At 42.8% G+C, this 19061-nt stretch overlaps 1 protein-coding gene across 2 annotated transcripts; it reads left to right on the forward strand.

Moving 5' to 3' along the window:
• The first annotated feature begins 1611 nt into the window (after window positions 1-1611).
• Window positions 1612-9812, forward strand: snrpb2 (small nuclear ribonucleoprotein polypeptide B2). Of its 2 annotated transcripts, none has more exons than XM_030064463.1 (7): window positions 1612-1700; window positions 2114-2185; window positions 3951-4123; window positions 5549-5686; window positions 6086-6121; window positions 7114-7202; window positions 9422-9812. In XM_030064463.1, the coding sequence occupies exons 2-7, from the start codon at window positions 2122-2124 to the stop codon at window positions 9579-9581; spliced, it is 660 nt and encodes a 219-aa protein (XP_029920323.1). In that variant the 5' UTR covers window positions 1612-1700; window positions 2114-2121; the 3' UTR covers window positions 9582-9812. The 2 variants fall into 2 exon arrangements, with proteins under 2 accessions (XP_029920323.1, XP_029920331.1); XM_030064471.1 differs by having other exon boundaries at window positions 1652-1700; window positions 2111-2185.
• Window positions 9813-19061: the final 9249 nt, after the last annotated feature.

Genomic DNA, 19061 nt, shown 5'->3' on the forward strand with positions numbered 1-19061 from the left:
CGGAGGAGACCCGCCAGCGCGAATCGTCTTCCTCTGTGGGTTTTTGTCGGGTCGCAAAACAACTTTTAAAGGTGCACACCGCCACCTGCTGAATCTATCTATCTATCTATCTATCTATCTATCTATCTATCTATCTATCTATCTATCTCAAATTCAAATTTAAAGGCTTTATTGGCATGAAGGTTACAAGAATAATGTTGCCGAAGCAACAAAAGTACAATTTGTTCAAATATTTTGACATAATAACCTTTAAACATTAAACAATACAAAAAATATATCAGTAAGCATTAAGATTAATATTTGTCAATTATTAATTAGATATGTCCTGTGTGTGTGTGTGTGTGTGTGTGTGTGTGTGTGTGTGTGTGTGTGTGTGTGTGTGTGTGTGTGTGTGTTGTGGCATGCTGATACATACTGAGCAGCAGGATCTGTCCTGTCTCCTTCTCTGAAATGTCAGATTTGAACTTGTCGAAGTAACTTTTCTTTAGTTTTCTTTTGATTTCTTTAGGTTGCCATGATTTTGTTGTGTAATAACCTCTTTTTAGGGCCAGATAACTTTCTAATCTACTTTGTCTTTTAGTTTCTTCTTCCCAGTGTCTTCACATTGTGTTATTATCTGATTTGCCCTGATTGTTTTTTTAGAAAGCAGTGTTGGTGTAAGCTTGATCAGAGTCTATCTATCTATCTATCTATCTATCTATCTATCTATCTATCTATCTATTTATCTATCTATCTATCTATCTATCTATCTATCTATCTATCTATCTATCTATCTATCTACACTACTCACAAAAAGTTAGGGATATTTGGCTTTTGGGTGAAATTTATGGAAAATGTAAAAAGTTCACGCTACAGTGATATTATATCATGAAAGTAGGGCATTTAAGTAGAAGCATACACTGGTGATTTCCTCATCTCAAACAATTTCTTGAAACAAAAGCCAACAACAGTGGTGGGTATACCACAACAAAAAATGTCAGTGTCAATAACTTGTCATGTGCCCTTGAGCATCAATTACAGCTTGACAACGACGTCTCATGCTGTTCACAAGTCGACTTATTGTCTGCTGAGGCATGGCATCCCACTCTTCTTGAAGGGCGGCCCTCAGGACATTGAGGTTCTGGGGTACAGAGCTCCGGGCCTCTACACGGCGACTCAGCTGATCCCATAGGTTTTCTATGGGATTCAGGTCTGGAGAAAGTGCAGGCCACTCCATCTGAGGTACCCCAGTCTCCAGCAGCCGTTCCCTAATGATACGACCTCGATGAGCTGGAGCATCAAACACCTGATGTGAATTTTGCCGTTAAACTCCTTGTTAGAGAACAGCAACTTGTGCAAAAAGTACTGAAACACTGAACAGTTGGACATGTGCATTCAAAAGTTTACAGAAGGTCACATGAAGTTCACCTGTAAAGGTTATAATGCATTTTAGCTTCATCCTGAAATATCACCCGAAAGCCGAATATCCCTAACTTTTTGTGAGTAGTGTATCTATCTATCTATCTATCTATCTATCTGTCTATCTATCTATCTATCTATCTATCTATCTATCTATCTATCTATCTATCTATCTATCTCAGTGGGCGTGTAGTTCCCCTCCCAGCCTGCTGGCGGCAGCACTGAGCTGTAGTTGCTAAAGCAGCAGCAGAACCGGCGCCACAGCTCCTGTTGTACTGAGGCGTGAGAGAGAGGGGATACAGGTAATGTTAAGTTGTTTTTTACATTTAAACACTTTTAACATTGATTTTGTGGTTTTTAACTGAAGTCGCGGCACAGTTAATAAGTTCCGGCGTCATGTACACGTTGAAGCCACAGCAGGGGTTAGTGAGGCCGGTATTTACTGTCGTGTGGGCTAGTTAGCCCGACAGCTAACATGCTAACATGCTAACGGCGGCGTAACGTGAACGTACGCCGCCGTTAGCATGTTAGCATGTTAGCTGCCGTTAGCCAGGCGAAGGACCCAACATGGCTCACCTGTCTGAATGGGAGATAAACAGTTTGAAAGTCACTTTGTCATCTAAGTTGTGAAAGTTATGTCAGTCTGTTACCGCGCCAGGAGGTGAGGAGGATGACGTCATGCTCGCTCCTCTGACCCTGCTGTTGTGTTTAGCAGAATCCAGCATGGACATCCGACCCAACCACACCATCTACATCAACAACATCAACGACAAAATCAAGAAGGACGGTACGTGTGCACTCATTCATTCATTCATTCATCCATCCATTCATTCATCCATCCATCCACCCACTCATTCATTCATTCATTCATTCATTCATTCATCCTCTGACAGTGGAGTCACAGGTTGTCAGATGTGAGGCTGAGACACAACAATCACACCCCAAAACTCAGAAATCTCATTTAAATATGGAAAATATCAACGAGTAGCGCCTGTCTCCTCACTGAATAAACATCCTGCAGCAGCCATGTGTCTTTACCACTGATGTGTTATATTATTTAACTTGGATATACCTCAGGATCATTGTTTTGAACTCTTGGAGGTGATCATTATAGGCACAGTGGTGTATGTAGGTGGGGGAGATTGGCTGCCACAGCAATAGACACAAACTGGTAGGTTCATGTTTTTCCCATCTGCCTTGTAACTCATTAAACAGCAAACTAAACACAAGTGACGAGTGGGAACTGCGTCGTTTTGGATCTGCGCTGAATTCACTCCCCACCTGTGAAGAAACGACGACAGTGGAAGTTATTGGAAATGGCCGTTAAACATCCTGTGTGGAATACGAAAGGGAAAGTTAAATAACATCCAAGTCACACTGTTCTGTTCAAAAAAAATATCAAAAAGCCTTTATTATTATATGGATAAGAATGAGGAAGATGAAGATGGCCGGCTAAGTCATACTAAAGGATTTTTTCAAAGGAACAGAGTGCCTTGGATGTTTTTTTTTTTTTTTTTTTTTTTAGTTTGCTGGTCACACTCCACACAGGATGTTTGTTTAATGAGGAGACAAACTTAAATATATTTTTCATTGATCTAATTCTCTCCAGAGAGAACCTGATTCTCATTTGTCTGATTGGGAGCCTCACAGCGCTCCTGTACCCCATCGTTTTGCGTCACTTTTAAATGTGTTGGAACAGCTGATTGTCAAACTGCATCAGGCGGTGAGATAGAATGACCGTATTCACACATCACAGCATCTCTGCAGGCGTCTCTGCACACGTGTGTGTGTGTTAGGGCCGAAACAATCAGTCATTTGACCCCAAAAATAATTGATGATACTGTTGATTAATCACTTTTAGTCATTTATCAAGTTAAATACCAAACATCTGCTGGTCACGGCTTCACAAATGCACATAATATCTGTTTGTCTCCATTTCATATTAGAATATGAAAGTTGTGTGTGTTTGTTTTTTGTTTTTGTAGCTGCTTCTCACTAAAGATCCACATTGAACACATCGCTTTACTGATAAAAGCTTATCAGACAAGTGTTGATAGATATCTGTCTGTATTAAATATTTTATAGTCAAATTGATTAATCAAGTAAATCTACAGATTCATCAGTTAAAATGATCATCAGTTGCACTCTTAGTATGTGCTATTACATAAAGTTGCTGTCTAAGCTACAACTTGATATATATTTATATAGAAATGAATTTTCCAGACAAACATTTTTAAACTAAAATAATACACAAGTTTTCAGTTGGATTTAAAATTAAATATCTCACTAAGATATATACAGACAGCTGCAGCACCTTTGGAACACCATGAATCCAAAAATAAGTCCCATTTCAATAAACTGAAATCAGTTTCTTGTAATGTCAGATACTGCAGGTAGATGTTGACATTACATGTGTTTACCTTGAGTTGTGTCCAGTTAGACACGATGGGTTTGGACACAGAAAACACAGATCAGGTTGTTGAGTCGTGCAGACAGAAGCTGCCCGGCTGAGGTCTCGCTGCTGTTTAACCGTTTGGTTTGTGTTCCCGCAGAGCTGAAGCGCTCGCTCTACGCGCTCTTCTCCCAGTTCGGACAGATCGTGGACATCGTGGCCCTGAAGACGGAGAAGATGCGGGGCCAGGCCTTCGTTGTGTTCAAGGAGCTCGCTGCAGCCACCAACGCCCTGCGGCAGCTGCAGGGCTTCCCCTTCTACAACAAACCCATGGTGAGAGTGCACACAGAGCCGAGCCGCGACCGGTGTGAAGAAATAAATACGGATCCTCACAGAAACCCCACAGGCAGGCTGAGAGTCCCAGGGAAACACTCCCGCAGTGAAACATCCCTCTTTACCCCACAAAAATCACTACTTTAGTCTGTGAAGATGCGATTTTCTATTTATTTGTCTGAAAGCGCAGACTCTTTCTATATTAAAAACAATATATATGTTTAGATTTATTTTTAACTTTAAAATATCCATACATTTTTAAAAATTTATTTTATGTTATATAGCTTATGCCAATGTTATTTCTTTATTTCTTTATTTTTTTTGTTTTGTTTTTCTTATTTTCATATTTTAAAATGATAGATAGTTTTTTGTATACATATGTAAAAAACATACTGGCTTTATACACTTGGAAAGTTAGAAAAAGTCAATCATAAGTTAAAATTGCCAAATAAATAAATAAAATCAATACAGGCTATAAAACGTAATGCAAAAAATGCATTGTTACAGACCAAAGTTACACTTTTTAAATATTTTGAGGACAGTTTCAGGCCCAGGTGACACATGAGGTTAATCTTTGGCTCAGCAGAGATCAGATGCTGTTACTGAGAGGAAATAACAGCTGAACTCTTACGCGTTTCAGAAATCATGTCAGTTCATTTGGCAGCCGCTGGAAACGCAGGAGGAGGAGGAGGAGGAGGAGGAGGAGAATGTCCTGTCAGCTGCTCGTTCTCCTCATCCTCACCGCCTCCTCTCTGCTGCAAGTCAAAATGACTTCAGAGTGTTTCAGATCCTGTTTGTGCGCTCGTACAGTTGTTGACTTGAGTTCTCCTGAATCCTGTTCCCCGCTGCTCTGACACCCGACTCAAAACCAAAGTGGGAGCTGTAATTAGGACACAGAGAGGAAACCTGCAGTGTGGCCATCATGGTTAGAAGGTGAACTTTCCACCTGCGCAGGTGCTCAGGTTTGATTTTCTCATTTGCAAAAGCTGATTTCTTTTGGGGTGGGGTGGGGTGGGGGGGGCGGGGGGGGGGGGGGGGGGGGGGGGGGGGGGGGGGGCAGTAGCAGATGGAAATGTTTGAAATGTCAAGTCCTGCTAGAGAGCTGAGTTTGTTCTTCCTCCCTGCTGGGCGAGCGCGCTCCAACACGACGGCCCTCTGTCAGAGCAGACTAATGGCTCCGCGTTTCAGCAGAAAGCGTTCATCTCATCTGCTTCAAGGTTGTTTTTCTCGCTCCCGTCACTCTGCAGTATAAATCTGTCAGCAGCGGGTGGCGGAGGAAAAAAATGAAACCCAGAAATGAAAAATGTCAGTGTAATTTACTTGTACCTTCCCCTCAAAAACACAAGCCGCCTCCTCGCGCTGGAGCCTCCCTGCAGGTGAGCGGCGCTCCGGCTCTCTCACGCCCCCTGTCCCGTCTGTCTGCAGCGGATCCAGTACGCCAAGACCGACTCCGAGGTCATCTCCAAGATGAGAGGCACCTACGGCGACAAAGACAAGAAGAAGGAGAAGAAGAAGAAGGCGGCCCAGGAGGCGGTGATGAACGCGGCGAAGAAGCCGGCGGCGGTGAGCAGATCCTGTCAATCATTCGACTCGCACATGTTTCAAACACATGATCACCGATTGGCTGATCACGTCAGAGGCCCACATTCACTGTTTACACTCAGGTGCTGAAAGCGTCTGTCATACATGTTTAAAGAGAGAACAGGCCCAGAGATCCTCATGTCAGCGCTGGGATTAAAAGCTGCCTGGAGATGAGCTCAGCGTCTGCACCGACACACACCGGCATCAGAGAGACTCTTTACATAGTTTTGGTGTAATTACAGCTTTGTTACTCCTGTGTGAGCATGTTCTGCAGGGTCCAGTCAGCAGGGACATTAAACTGAAAACATCACCTTGTCCTGTTTGATGGAAGTGTGTTTCTCTGTCTTGATGTGTGTGTTTGTGTCTCTGTCTTGTTTCCAGGGGGCCAACACACAGACACACACACCAGCAGTGCAGGTAAGACTGTCGACTGGAAAACAAACCACTAACCCTGTGTAGATGTGATGTGATTGATGTCATTGCTATATGGCTCAGTTAACCCCTTTGAGAAAATACATACCACTGATTCTTGAGAATTTGGATAAATCATGTCCCACTAAGAAAAATGCTATATCTCCTGGAAAATTCCAACATTTTAATGAATAAAAAGAATCAAGGGCATAATCAGGGGGTCCTTTGCACATTTGTAAGGTTTTTTCATAGGTTTATTTTTAATTTGTATTAATTTAATGATTATATGTTGGCCCATGGCCTACAAAACCAGTTGTCCTCGGATAGGAGATAATCATTTCAACTTGATTAAAACAACAAAAAGTAATAATTTCACTGAATAATATCTTTACCACATGAAAGAGTACATCATAATATGTATTAAAAACTACAAACGATGGGTTTTGAACAATATTTACTATTATTTTGTGGTTGCTCAAAATGTGTTCCAGATATTCATCACCACCGTCAGATATTTATTTAAAAAATAATAATAAAAAAACTACAAGGTCAATTACATTCCTGAGGAGCCCTTTTCAAACCTTCAGCTAAAGTGGTGGGAGTTTTTTTTAGTCATATTATTATTTTTTTTTTAATTAAGAAATATGATTGAAATTTGTTTTTTTGGGACAAGCATATATGCAGTTGATTTATATCTATTTTACTCTTGTTTTCTTCCTCTGATGTTCACGTGGACTAGGTTGAGTGTGAAAGTGGAGGCTAACTTACAGCCACACAGCACACGTTACCTACACATGTAAAAGCTGATCATTAGTTTAGTGGATGCAGTGAGTTCACGATGAGGACGTTATTTCAAACTGATCCAACAAGTCCAGGCATTTAACAGCTTGACATTTTACTTCTGTTGGCTTTTGTTTAGTTTTATTGTGACTGAATGACTTTGTAACTTCTCAGAGTTGGAGAATTATCATCTTCATTACCTTTGTGTGTCTCCTCAGGTGCCAGACAACCCGCCAAACTACATCCTGTTCCTCAGTAACCTGCCGGAGGAGACCAATGAGATGATGCTGTCCATGCTCTTCAACCAGTGAGTACACACGCCTGAGTGCTGCTACCCGACCCGAGCCCGTCAGGACCCGACAGCTCGGGCCGGGTCCAGACAAAAATTTAGACGTTATATATTTCAGTGAAAAATTATGGACCCGCCGTCTGTTCTGGGCAGCTTCCTGTGTGGTGCTGGAGTTTACGTGGTGACACTGAAGGCAACTCGTCGGCTTTTTCAGGTCATATTCGGTTATTACACTCCCATGTCAGGTCGGGTTCAGACAAAAATATGCAGCCTGATCTATACCCTAACACACACACACACACACACACACTCCAGCGCCTGCCTTGTGTTCAGGTGCTTTCCCTGGTCCAGTCTTCTGCTCTGAAACCTTTATTCAGACTCTGCAGCGTCCGAAGAACTCTCTGCTCTCCCTGTGATTTCAGCTTTAATTTAATCTTGGCACAGCGTTTGTTTTTCTTCTAAATGCCGTCTTTCTGTCTTACCTCCTGTCATGAAAGATAGCAGCAATATTGAACGGATTTTCAACAAAACCTTCAGGACTTGCTGTGCTAAATCAGAAAGCAGCAAATTGTAAAATCTTGACTTGAACTGAAAACAGTGCATTGGTTTCAGTGCATTTTTTTATTCTGTGTCAATATGATTCACAAAACAAAGAGGTTTGGGAGTAATTTGCTCACAAGCATAAAATTTAAATAAAATAAAAATGAAATTAATTTGAATGCATAGTTAAAATTTAAAGTTGAAATTGAATAACCTCTTGGGTCAAATCAAGGACTATTAATTCGAATTAATAGTAATTCAGTCAGCTTCGATTTAAAAATCAGAATCGAGTTATTCACCAAACGCAGTGTTTATTTCCCATCGTGCTCATGTTCATTCACTTCTGTGTTTGGCATTGAGCTCATAGTTAGTGCTGCTGTTGGACTGGACTGCACTTTACTGACAGCTGTTTCCAATATTCTGCCCCCCCCTCACTGTATATAAATAGGAAGGACGAAAAATTGGAAACGCCTCTCAGTATAATGCAGTCCAGTACAAGACCTCTGCAAACTACAACCTGAGTAATAAACACAGAATTTATGGCAGAGCTGCTGAGCTGAACTGCATCAGACTGGACAGCTGGAGCTGAGGAAGTGACACTCCGTGGATATCAGATATAAAAAAAAAATCTTTTTTTTTTTTTTTTTTTTTTACAAACAATTTTAGCATCTGCGCCTGTGTGGGTTTTTGGGGATGCTGAACACACCAGTCTTGGTCCGGTGTTGCTCTGTTACAAATTACAGGCAAACTAGTGTAAAGAGACAGAGCTGTTAATAGCAGCACTGCGGTCTGTGTAGACACACACACACACACCTGCAGCGATGCAGCCGTCACACACAGGTAGAGGGAACCAGCGTGGCCCGGGTGTTAATAGAGGACCGGTTTAGTTTTCCATATGTAGAGCGCATACACACCACGTACCACTCTGCTCTCACGCCCGGAGCAGCCGCTCCACCAACGCTCTGCATGCCTCGCGTCTTCAAATGTTGCAAAACGCTTAAAATGGAAAAATTAACTTCAGGTGTTTTCCACACTCACGTTTTCGTCCCGGGTGTTTCTCATTCATTTTCAGCTCGGTGCAAATTTAACCGCGCTTGGTGACATTTTCACCCCGGGGAAGGAAATTTCCCCAGTGGGGAAGCAACAGGGTTAAGCTCACTGTACCGGCGGCATTCAGAGGAGCAGCTCCCAACAGCTGCTGTTACCATGACAACAAATAACTGGTGTTATTCCGGTGTGACGGTGTGAGCGGGCTTCATAAAATAGCTAACATGTCAAGAGCACTTTGGTCTGATGTGAAATTCACCAACTAATAAAACATCTGCGGAAGTCAAACAGTCAAGGGGCAGGACAGGCTTTTACCAGCATTGACATACTGGGTTACTATGGTAACCCATACTTGAGAACTCATTTGAAATAATAACACCTGACCCCAGTGTGATCGCAGATTATTACGGGAACAATTCAAACAAATGTGAAAAGAAGCATCGTTCAAGTCAATATGCGGCGTGTGTGTGTGTGTGTGTGTGTGTGTGTGTGTGTGATCAGATTTAGTTCTGCAAAAGTCTGTTTATCATGTCAGGAGTTCATTTTTAGCAGGATCAGCTTAGTTTCCCACACACGACCGTGGATTGAACGCATCGTAAATTTAAGGTGTGACTTTTTTTTTTTTTTTTTTTTTTTTTTTTTTTTTTCAGGTTTCCTGGTTTCAAAGAGGTGCGGCTCGTCCCCGGAAAGCACGACATCGCCTTCGTGGAGTTTGAGAGCGACGCGCAGGCGGGCGTGGCCAAAGACGCGCTGCAGGGCTTCCGCATCACGGCCACCTGCGCCATGAAGATCACCTACGCCAAGAAGTAGTTCCTCGCCGAGGCTCAGAGACTGAGGGTGGAGGGAGGGGGGCGGGCGGGCGGATCTCTGCTGGGATCCTGCTGCCGTTTAGGTTTTTTGTAAATCCTACGCAGCTTTTTTTGGAAGTTGTATTTTTTGTTTGGTTTTTAATTTGTTCAGTTTTCTGAGCGGTCAAAGAGAAAACTGTGATCCGACTTTTTGTTTTGTAAGACAGAATAATAAAGGACTTTTTTGTACAAATATGTTCATTTTTTTTTATCTTAATGCTTGCAAACTCACCATTTTAATGTTTTAATGTGAAGCTGCTTTCATTTCACTGTGAATCTGACAGTTTTCAGGTTAAGGTCACATTTAATTATAGAGCACTTTAACAACCAGAGTGCTTTACAATATACAGAGCATTAAAAACAGAAATTATTATATTATTATATATACATGCATTCCCATCTGTAGACATGCAAATATACACACTCATGCATTTATGCTGAACATCAAGATTCAATTTAGCCTAACAAACTATATCTGATTAGCATGTACAGTGGACTAATGAGGAGTGAACATGATGGGAATCTAAAAACAAACTTTTTGTCAGCATTATGAAGATGAGCAGTGTGTAAATGCCAGCTTGTTTTGCTGTGTCTCAGGTCCTCCCAGCCTCTTCCTGTGAATAACACACACTCTGTTATTATCTGTTCTTACGTCTCTGAACTTCCCATCACAGCAGAACCCATGTGCCACGATCTGCAATGTACATTTCTTTATTTAATGTATAAAAAAAACACACATGGCCTTCATGAAAAATCACTTTCTCTTAACCAGCCCCTGCAGCTGCAGTGCATTTACATTTAAATTACAGTCCTGTGTAGTTCAAATAGAAATGTGAGCACTTGCATAATGAATAGTTAAATGTTATGCCCTTTTTATGGATTTGACTCCATAAAAAAAAAAAGAGGATGTTTGGAAGCGTAAAGAAGCGTCTCTTCCTATGAAGTTCACTTTGTCGTGTTATATGCATTTGTACTGTTTGATGTATTCAGGCTTTCAGTGCAGAGCAAATCCAGTCAAAGTGCTTTGTTTAGTTGACGTCTTACAACTGAAATCAGAAATCTTTTTTATTTTCATTACATCGGCTCTCCTGTGCTACAACAGCAGATTGGGAAAAAATTATAGAGCTGCAAGAGGGAGGTAATCTGAGAAAAAACTCAGATGTCTGACATTAAAGTGGTAAATATCTGAGAAGGAAAAAAAAAACTTTCTTTGTGGTCAAGGAGCCACATGGCTTCAGTTTGCTGCCGCTTGCCGTGTATCACGCCTGCAGCTGATGTCCTTTTTTTCTGTAAATTTGTGGTTTTATTATCTTAGCATCTTAAAAAAAAATTTCTCATCCGTTTATGACTTAAATCTCACAATTTCTGAGTTTTTCTTGTAAATTTATGAGTTTTTTTCTCATAAAACTCATTTTCTCGAGTTTTTTTCTTGTAAATTTGCCACTTTAACCTCTGAAATTCTGCGTTTTTTTCCCCTCCTCCGGCTCTGTAATTCTTCTTCTCCCTATTTGGCCCAGATACACCGTCGTAGTTGTGCTCAGCTGTTTCTGTCCGCCGGCACGGACCAAACAGTATTTCAACATCAACAGGCGGCTCCATCAATACTGTTTTCAACAGAAATATACGGCCAGAAGAGAAATATCGATCCCTGGGCTGCTGTAGGCGGTTGAACAACACTTGAGCGCTCTGTAAACCGTTAATTATCAGTCAGGTGACAGCGGCTTTATGGGACTTCGGGTCAGACGTGTTGAACCCCCTCCGCTCCATGAGAAGATCAGATCGGTTTCATATGAAATATCACCATCGATATATCCGGCTGCTCTAACGAACCTGAAGATGCAAATTAAATGCTGAACTTGTTTGTTTTGTTTTTTATTATCCGTTGTAAAATGAGATTGGGCAGCTTTTATTGTCCGGCACGTAGAGATTTCCTTGTCTCAGATCAGCGGCCCATGCAGGTCTTTTCCCCAAGGAGACATCTTTTATTTGTTTATTTCGTTTTATTTTATTTGACCGGGAAGGCCTCACTGAGATTAAAGATCTGTTTTACAGGAGTGTCCTGGCGAAGGAGGGAGCAAAACAAAACAATGAACACGTTTCATATACACCGATCAGCCATAACAAGATGACCGCTGACGGGCGGAGTGAGTAACACTGATTATGTGGTAACAGTGGCACCGGTCAGTGGGTGGGACGTATGAAGCGGCAAGTGAACATTTTGTCCTGGAAGCTGAAAGCAGGAAAAATGGGAGCGACTCCGATAAGGACCAAGTTGTGATGGCTAGACGACCGGGGTCAGAGCACCTCCAAAACCGCAGCTCTTGTGGGTGTTCCCGATCTGCAGGGGCCAGAGCCGACCAAAAGTGTCCAAGGAAGGAAGATCGGTGAACTGAAGACAGGGCCATGGGCGGCAAAAGCTGACCCGTGTGGTCCGATCCAACACGAGAGCTCAAACTGCTGAAAAGGCTCATGCTGGCTCTGATAGAGAGGTGTGGGTGGTCATGCTGACCCTTGTCCACCGCCCACAGCACCGACAGCGGGCACATGAGCACCAGAACTGGACCACGGAGCGATGGGAGAAGGTGGCCCGGTCTGATGAATCACGTTTTCTTTGACATCATGTGGACAGTTGGGTGTGTGTGCGTGGCTTACCTGGGGAAGACAGGGCACCAGGATGCATTATGGGAAGAAGATAGCGTGATGCATTGAGTTCTGCTAGGAAACTCGGGATCCTGCCATCATGTGGATGTTTCTTAAACACGTACCACCGGACCACCTACCTAAACTCTGTTGAAGACCAAGTCCACCCCTTCATGGAAACGGTATTCCCTAACAGCAGTGGCCTCTTTCTGCAGGACAACACGCCCTGCCACGCGGCAAAAATGCTTCAGGAACGGTTTGAGGAACACAACAACAAGTTCAAGGTGCTGACTTGGCCTCCAGATTCCCCAGATCTTAATCCAATCGAGCGTCTGTGGGATGTGCTGAACATGGAGTCCGACTCATGGAGGCCCCACCTCACAGCTTCCAGGATTTGAAGGATCTGCTGCTGACGTCTCGGCGGCAGACACCTCAGCACACCCTCAGAGGTCTGGTGGAGTCCACGCCTCGACGGGTCAGGGCTGTTTTGGCAGCAAAAAGGGAACCTACACAATATTAGGCAGGTGATCATAATGTTATGGTTGATGAGTGTATATATCCAGCCAATCAAGATTGACAGAACTGATGATAGATATAAGCACAGGTGGTGGTGGTTTTGCCTGCTTGGCATTTCTGCCTGTCGCACCTCCGACGGTGCCATTGCGCAGGCTGCAGGGTCGCACAATGTATCAGCGCAGGGCTGTCATCGTGATCTCTTCAGGGAATTTCAGCTGGCGATGAGGTCGGCTGCTAGCTGCCACTCACCTCCATAGACATAATATACGTAGACGCCTCATGATGTGCTGGAACGTGAGCAGCGTCGCCGCCATATTGGATGGGTCTCTTCACTCTAGGCTAGCACCAGAGTCAACCAGAGTCAATGGAGAGCTAGCAAAAATGCCGGTATTTTGTGCAGCTTATAATTGCAATAACCGGCACAGGATTTAAACCAGATCGCGTGGGATTACCTTTCAGAAGTAAGACTGAACAATAATTTTGGTTATTTTAGCATTTATAATATTATATCATCGTTACTTACATATAACGTTATTACAGCAGGAACTGGTACTCTCTCTCTCTCTTTGACTCTTGCTGTTTTTTTTTTTCTTTTTCTTTTTAAAGGTTTCCCAGTGATACAGGCTGAAGGCAGTGGGAAGTTGCTATAAGACGGGAGGGTTTTGTTGCGACCGAGTCGTCAAAGCTCTGTAGTGAGCACTTCAAGCCTGATGATTTTGACAGGACGGGTCAGACTGTCAGTGATGTCCTCTGTGTGTGAGTGAGTGAGAGAGAAATAAATTCAAATGAACAATCAAACTTGTTTCTTTTTTAAATTATAAAATTAATTCATTTATACATGTATCTATATGCCATACCATATGTTTTTGTTATAATACAACGTCTTTCAGCATGAAAGTACGTATTTTTAATGTGTGACAGCATCCTGTATCATAACTGAAACTCTGCTGTTTGTAACAAACCAAAACCGTGGGAAAATCGGGTAAAAATTCGGGGAGTTATGGATTATTAAAGTTGGGGATACAGTAGAAATAAATGCAGTGGGAGCGCATTAGAGACCCATCCAAGATGGCGGCCACGCTGCTACGTCAGCTCCAATAGGCAGCGGCAGCCTGTGAGGCGTCTACGTATATTATGTCTATGCTCACCTCCTAGTGACAGAAGGAACCGCTCTGTCTTGGTGCCGCGCTGTGCTTTGATTCCTGGCCTGGTGAACTGGATCCACTTCGGAGCTGTGGGTTGGTTGCTCCTGTTCACTTCCTGTTTGCGGGTCTCCAGTACCTCCGCCAGCTTGCGCAGGACTCTGTCGTGCCGCCACCTGAACCTGCCCTGCGACAGCGCTGTCTTGCAGCCAGAGAGAATGTGCTTCAGGTTTGGGTTTGGGGAGTTACAGAGATGGCAGGGTTCTTCTGTGCCACACCAGGTGTACATGTTCCGGGGGCTGGGGAGTGTGTCATAGGTGGCCCTAATCAGGAAGCTGAGTCTCGCTTGGGGTGTTCTCCACATGTCAGCCCAAGTGATGGTCCTGTTGGTCACGGCCTCCCAAGTGGTCCATCTACCTTGCTGTTGCTGGCTCACCGCTATGATCTTGTAGCTTTCCTCCTCCATTCTGAATTGAATTTCCCTGGTAGGGGGCACTGATCTATCTTGTGCAGGCCGTCCTGAAGTTGACTTTTGACAGCTGAGGCCATGCTCTTGTTGGAGAGGTCGGCTGTGTACAATCAAGATTGGCAGAACTGAGATAAATGCTTCTGAGGGTCGAGTCTTGGTTCCCATAGTGAGACGTCTCACTCATATGAATCAAAGAACCAGGGTTATGGATCATAACCTCAAGTTTTCATGCTTCCCATTAGTGTTTTCCCCATTCTTTGTAATGCCAACATCATCTGACCGTCAGCGATTCTGGGCTCTAAATAAACCTGAATGTGACCTTTTCAGGATAATTCACATAAACAAACACTCTTTCATCAAAGTTTTGAAATGCATTTAAAATATACCGAACATTTCAGAAGTCACCTTCTCAGGGGATACCAGGTCCTGGGTTTAAATCCCCAAGTGGTCAAGTCCCACTTTCCAACAGTGTGGCATGTTTTCATGTTCTTCTGAAGGTCATACTGAGTCCAAGACTTTTGCGCTTGGACTCTGTGAATTGTTGCGTTCAGCTGTGTTTATTAATATTATCTGCCCATTCCTTTTGGAGACTTGCTGTCTTGCAGTGAAGAGTTCAATAGACACACAGCCAATGGGCTAAAGTTACCTCGAACATTTCTAACACATCTACATGCAGTTAAACTGTTTTGCTTTCAGATACCACACACACACACACACACACACACACACACACACACACAGGCTGTTTCTCCACTCCAGGATGTGAGTTTGGATCAGACTGGAGTGATGCTGCTCGGCTGCTGGCGCTCACACAACCAGGAGGTATTTTTGTTCCATCACAGAAAAGAGCCAAACATCCATCGCTCGGCCATTTCCCCGAGGTCAGTGTGTTGTATTAAAAACACTGAGTGTCCACTTTATCTGGTCCACCTGTCCAGTTTAATGCAGTTCAGGTCAGCAGCTCTGCCATCAATTCTACCTTTTAACAAAGTTTATAATGTTCAGTTTGTGTTGACATTGTGCAGAATGTGTCACTTTAATTCTGTGTTTATTACTGAGGTTGTACTTTGCAGAGGTCTTGTACAGGAGTACATTATATTGGGTGTTTCTATTTTTTTGTCCTCCCTATTTATATAGAATGATGGTGGACAGAATATATAGAATCTCAATAAAGTGCAGTCCAGTCCAACAGCAGCACTAACTATGAGCTCAATGCCAAACACAGAAGTGAATGAACACTTCTGTTACCGTGACAACAAGAAAACCTGTGCATTATAGGCAGCAGGAGAGGAAACTTTATGGCACAACAGCTGGATTAGATTTGATTATAGGGGAGAGTGGGGTAAATAGTGCCAATTTTTACTTAAAGTGCCTTTAAAGCAAGGGGATTACAGTAATGCCTCCAACTAAAATATGCACATATAGTTTAGGATGTTGTGCATCCCTGGGAACAATCACTTTGGATCTTATATAAACTGTTTGAGAAATATAGCTTTCGAAAAAAAAGTGGTTTTGTGGCACAACTTGCCCCCGGTGCGGGGTAAATTGTGCCATTAGAGAGAATACACTGGGGTAAATTGTGCCATTGATAATTGAAGTAAAACAGATAATTTTAATCTCACAAATGATAATGCTATATAAAAGCAAAACAAATTCAATACAAAATTATTTATTTAACATTTATTCATTATTTTAACACGATCATAGGCCACTTTTCTATAAAGAGGTCTAGCGCCACATGAACACATACCCAGAACAAAATAAAAAGTCCAAAATGAGCACCTGCACATCATCTTCATCTGAATCTGAATAGTTTTAGTGATCAAAGGTAAGAAGATAATGTACAATAACAATAAAATACAATAAAGTAATATATAGTATATAATGACAAGCTGTGCCATTGGCACAACTTACCCCAAGGCCCTTTGGCACAAATTACCCCAAGCCCACCATTTTGAAAAAAATGCATCCCCCAGCTGTTTTGAGCTAACATCATGCTAACTGTATAGACTCATGGTGTAGCTTACTAAAGTACTAAAACCTGTGTGAACTGTTTTCAAAGTTTTCTATAATTGTTCAAACACAGCAATCAAAAAACCTCGATCATAGAAATTTTACTTTGGAGGGCAAAAAAAGGTTTTTTGAACTTAAATGTGCTTTCCTCTCAAGCCATGTGTCTCCCTTCTTTGCAGGATGAGTGAAATGGATGCCTCTTCAAAAATATGTGGTCACATGACCAACTTCTTCTATAGTTTTCTAGATAACAGGGTGGCACTACTTGCCCCTTGGCACAAATTACCCCACTCTCCCCTACGGGTGGAGCTGAAAAAGTGAAAAAGTGTATACACCTATTCACTGAGTGTATAGGTGTGTGTGTGTGTGTGTATGTGAGAGAGAAATAGAAAAAAACTCTCAATTTCCTCCCTCGGATGTGTTTTTTTTTTTTTTTTTTATCTTATTTATGAAACTTTCCTCATTTTGGTGTCTGAATTCTGTTTGTGTCCTGGTTTCTCTCAGCCTGCCCGGCCACCACGTCGCCTCTCATGTTTAAATACTCTTTTGGGTACTGCAGACTTCATGAATAAATGCATTGAACAGTCGCAGGGGGACAGCGAGCAGCATCCTGGGACACGCAGGAAACCACCGAGTGAAGTTCACTTCAGCGAAACAGCAAATTAGAGCCCTTCATCACAAAGACGCTGCTGGAACGAAGCGAGTATCAGAGCCCGATGAGACGAAACAAAAGAACATCTGGGGAAACCAATCCTTTAACTTCCTTTAAATTTGAATGGCTTAAAAACTTTGAAAATATTTATTTATTTATTTATTTTTTGCCCATTTTGTGCAACACCGTCACCGCCATAGTCTGTATCTGCTCGTATCGCCGCTGCACTGAACCTTCTTCAGGCTCAAACTGGGAAAAATAGCCAAACACATTTTAATGGCTCTTTGTTTTATGCATCGATTAGAATGTTCTGTGGTGTCCAAAAGTGAAGAGAAAAGTGGCGGATTGCTCATTTACAGACAGAAATATTAAAACACACACACACACACACACACACACACAGGTATAGGCCTATAGGCCTACTATCCAAAATAAATGTTTTATCTGGTGAAAGACAAACAATACAAGATCTTACAGGCAGAATGAGTGTGATTTGTCTGTGTTGTGGTTTGTAAAAACAACATTCAGAGTTGGTCCCTCCTCCCAGCAGCTAGTTTTAGTTTCCTAGAATGAAACAGAATGACAACAGAATGAAACGCCTGCCCGAAATGTAACATCACCATCCTAGGAAAACAGTTTGGCCTGACACCAACAGCGTGGTGCTGCTCTTCATCCTCGTCCTCTCCCTCAGTGCTCACCAGCAGGTGACAGCTCAGCCCCAGATTCCCTGCACAGCTACACACCCGCTGCCCAAAGGAGCTCGGAGTGGAGCCGCTGCTCCTCCTCACTGAAACACCACAGTTGAGGTGGTTCGGGCATCTAGTCAGGACCAGGGCCGTCGTATAGGGGGGAAAGGTGATGACAACTCTAAGGGCCCACACACAGTTAAAAAAGTGGCAGTGAATGGGGTAGAGGGGCCCACACCGATATTCTTTCAGGGGGCCCAGAATCCCTAGCAACTGCCCTGGTCAGGACGCCCCATGGCCGCCTCCTGGTGGAGGTGTTCTGAGCTCGTCCACCTGGGAAGATGCCCCGGTGCAGAGCCAGGACACGCTGGGGGCCCAGGAACACCACGGGATCCCCAGGAGGAGCTGGTGGAGGTGGCCAGGGAAAGACCATCTGGGCTGACGTCCTCAGCTGCTGCCACCGAGACCCGGTTCCAGATGGGCTAAGCAGCTGAAAATGAAGATGATGGTGATATTAACGATGATGGAGGCTAATGATGCCTAGATATACACTCAAAATGTGTGCAGAAACTTTCTAGTTGCTCATTTTCTCTTCCTTTGGTATCGTAGCCTACCGCACAGCTTGCATTTACTTATTTATTCATTATTTAATTAAATTCAATTGTATTGTATACATTTTTTTTTTAAATAATTATTATTACTTATTTTTAACATAGACGGATATGCAGTCATAAATGTGATTGGCTGTGTCTCTCTTCGGTGTTTGTTGTGGTCGCAGACAAATGTCCGCTCTGGTGGACAGTAAAGTTTTGCTGAATTATATTTCATTGAGTTTGACTGGGCTCTTTAATTAACCCAGTGGACGACTGAGGGGTCTGCTGCTGATGGATGAGAGAGGTGTGTGTGTGTGTGTGTGTGTGTGTGTGTGTGTGTGTGTGTGTGTGTGTGTGTGGTGGGCGTTATTGCGGGAGCGCGCCTCGCAGGCTCGTTCATTCAGCTGGAGAGCGCGTGCGGAGCGGAGCGGAGGCGGACTGCACATCTGGTTTGTATCTTTCAGTTATATATTTTTCTCTTTTTATCAATTTTACCGTGCAATTTTTTTTTTTTACTGCTTTCAGTCACTACATTGCTTTCATTTTCTCTTGCGTGCATATTTTATTTTAAACACTGTAGAAACATTCATAACCTCATAACTGTCAGATTTGGGATTTCACTGATTAAATGCATATGTTTTTGTCGTTTTGCTAGTTTATATTTCTATATTTCTTTTTCTTCCTCCGGACTCAATAAGGCTACAGCAAAGGGGACATGCGTATAAATAATG

This window comes from Myripristis murdjan, chromosome 1 (assembly GCF_902150065.1).
Source record: "Myripristis murdjan chromosome 1, fMyrMur1.1, whole genome shotgun sequence".
NCBI lineage: Eukaryota > Metazoa > Chordata > Actinopteri > Holocentriformes > Holocentridae > Myripristis > Myripristis murdjan.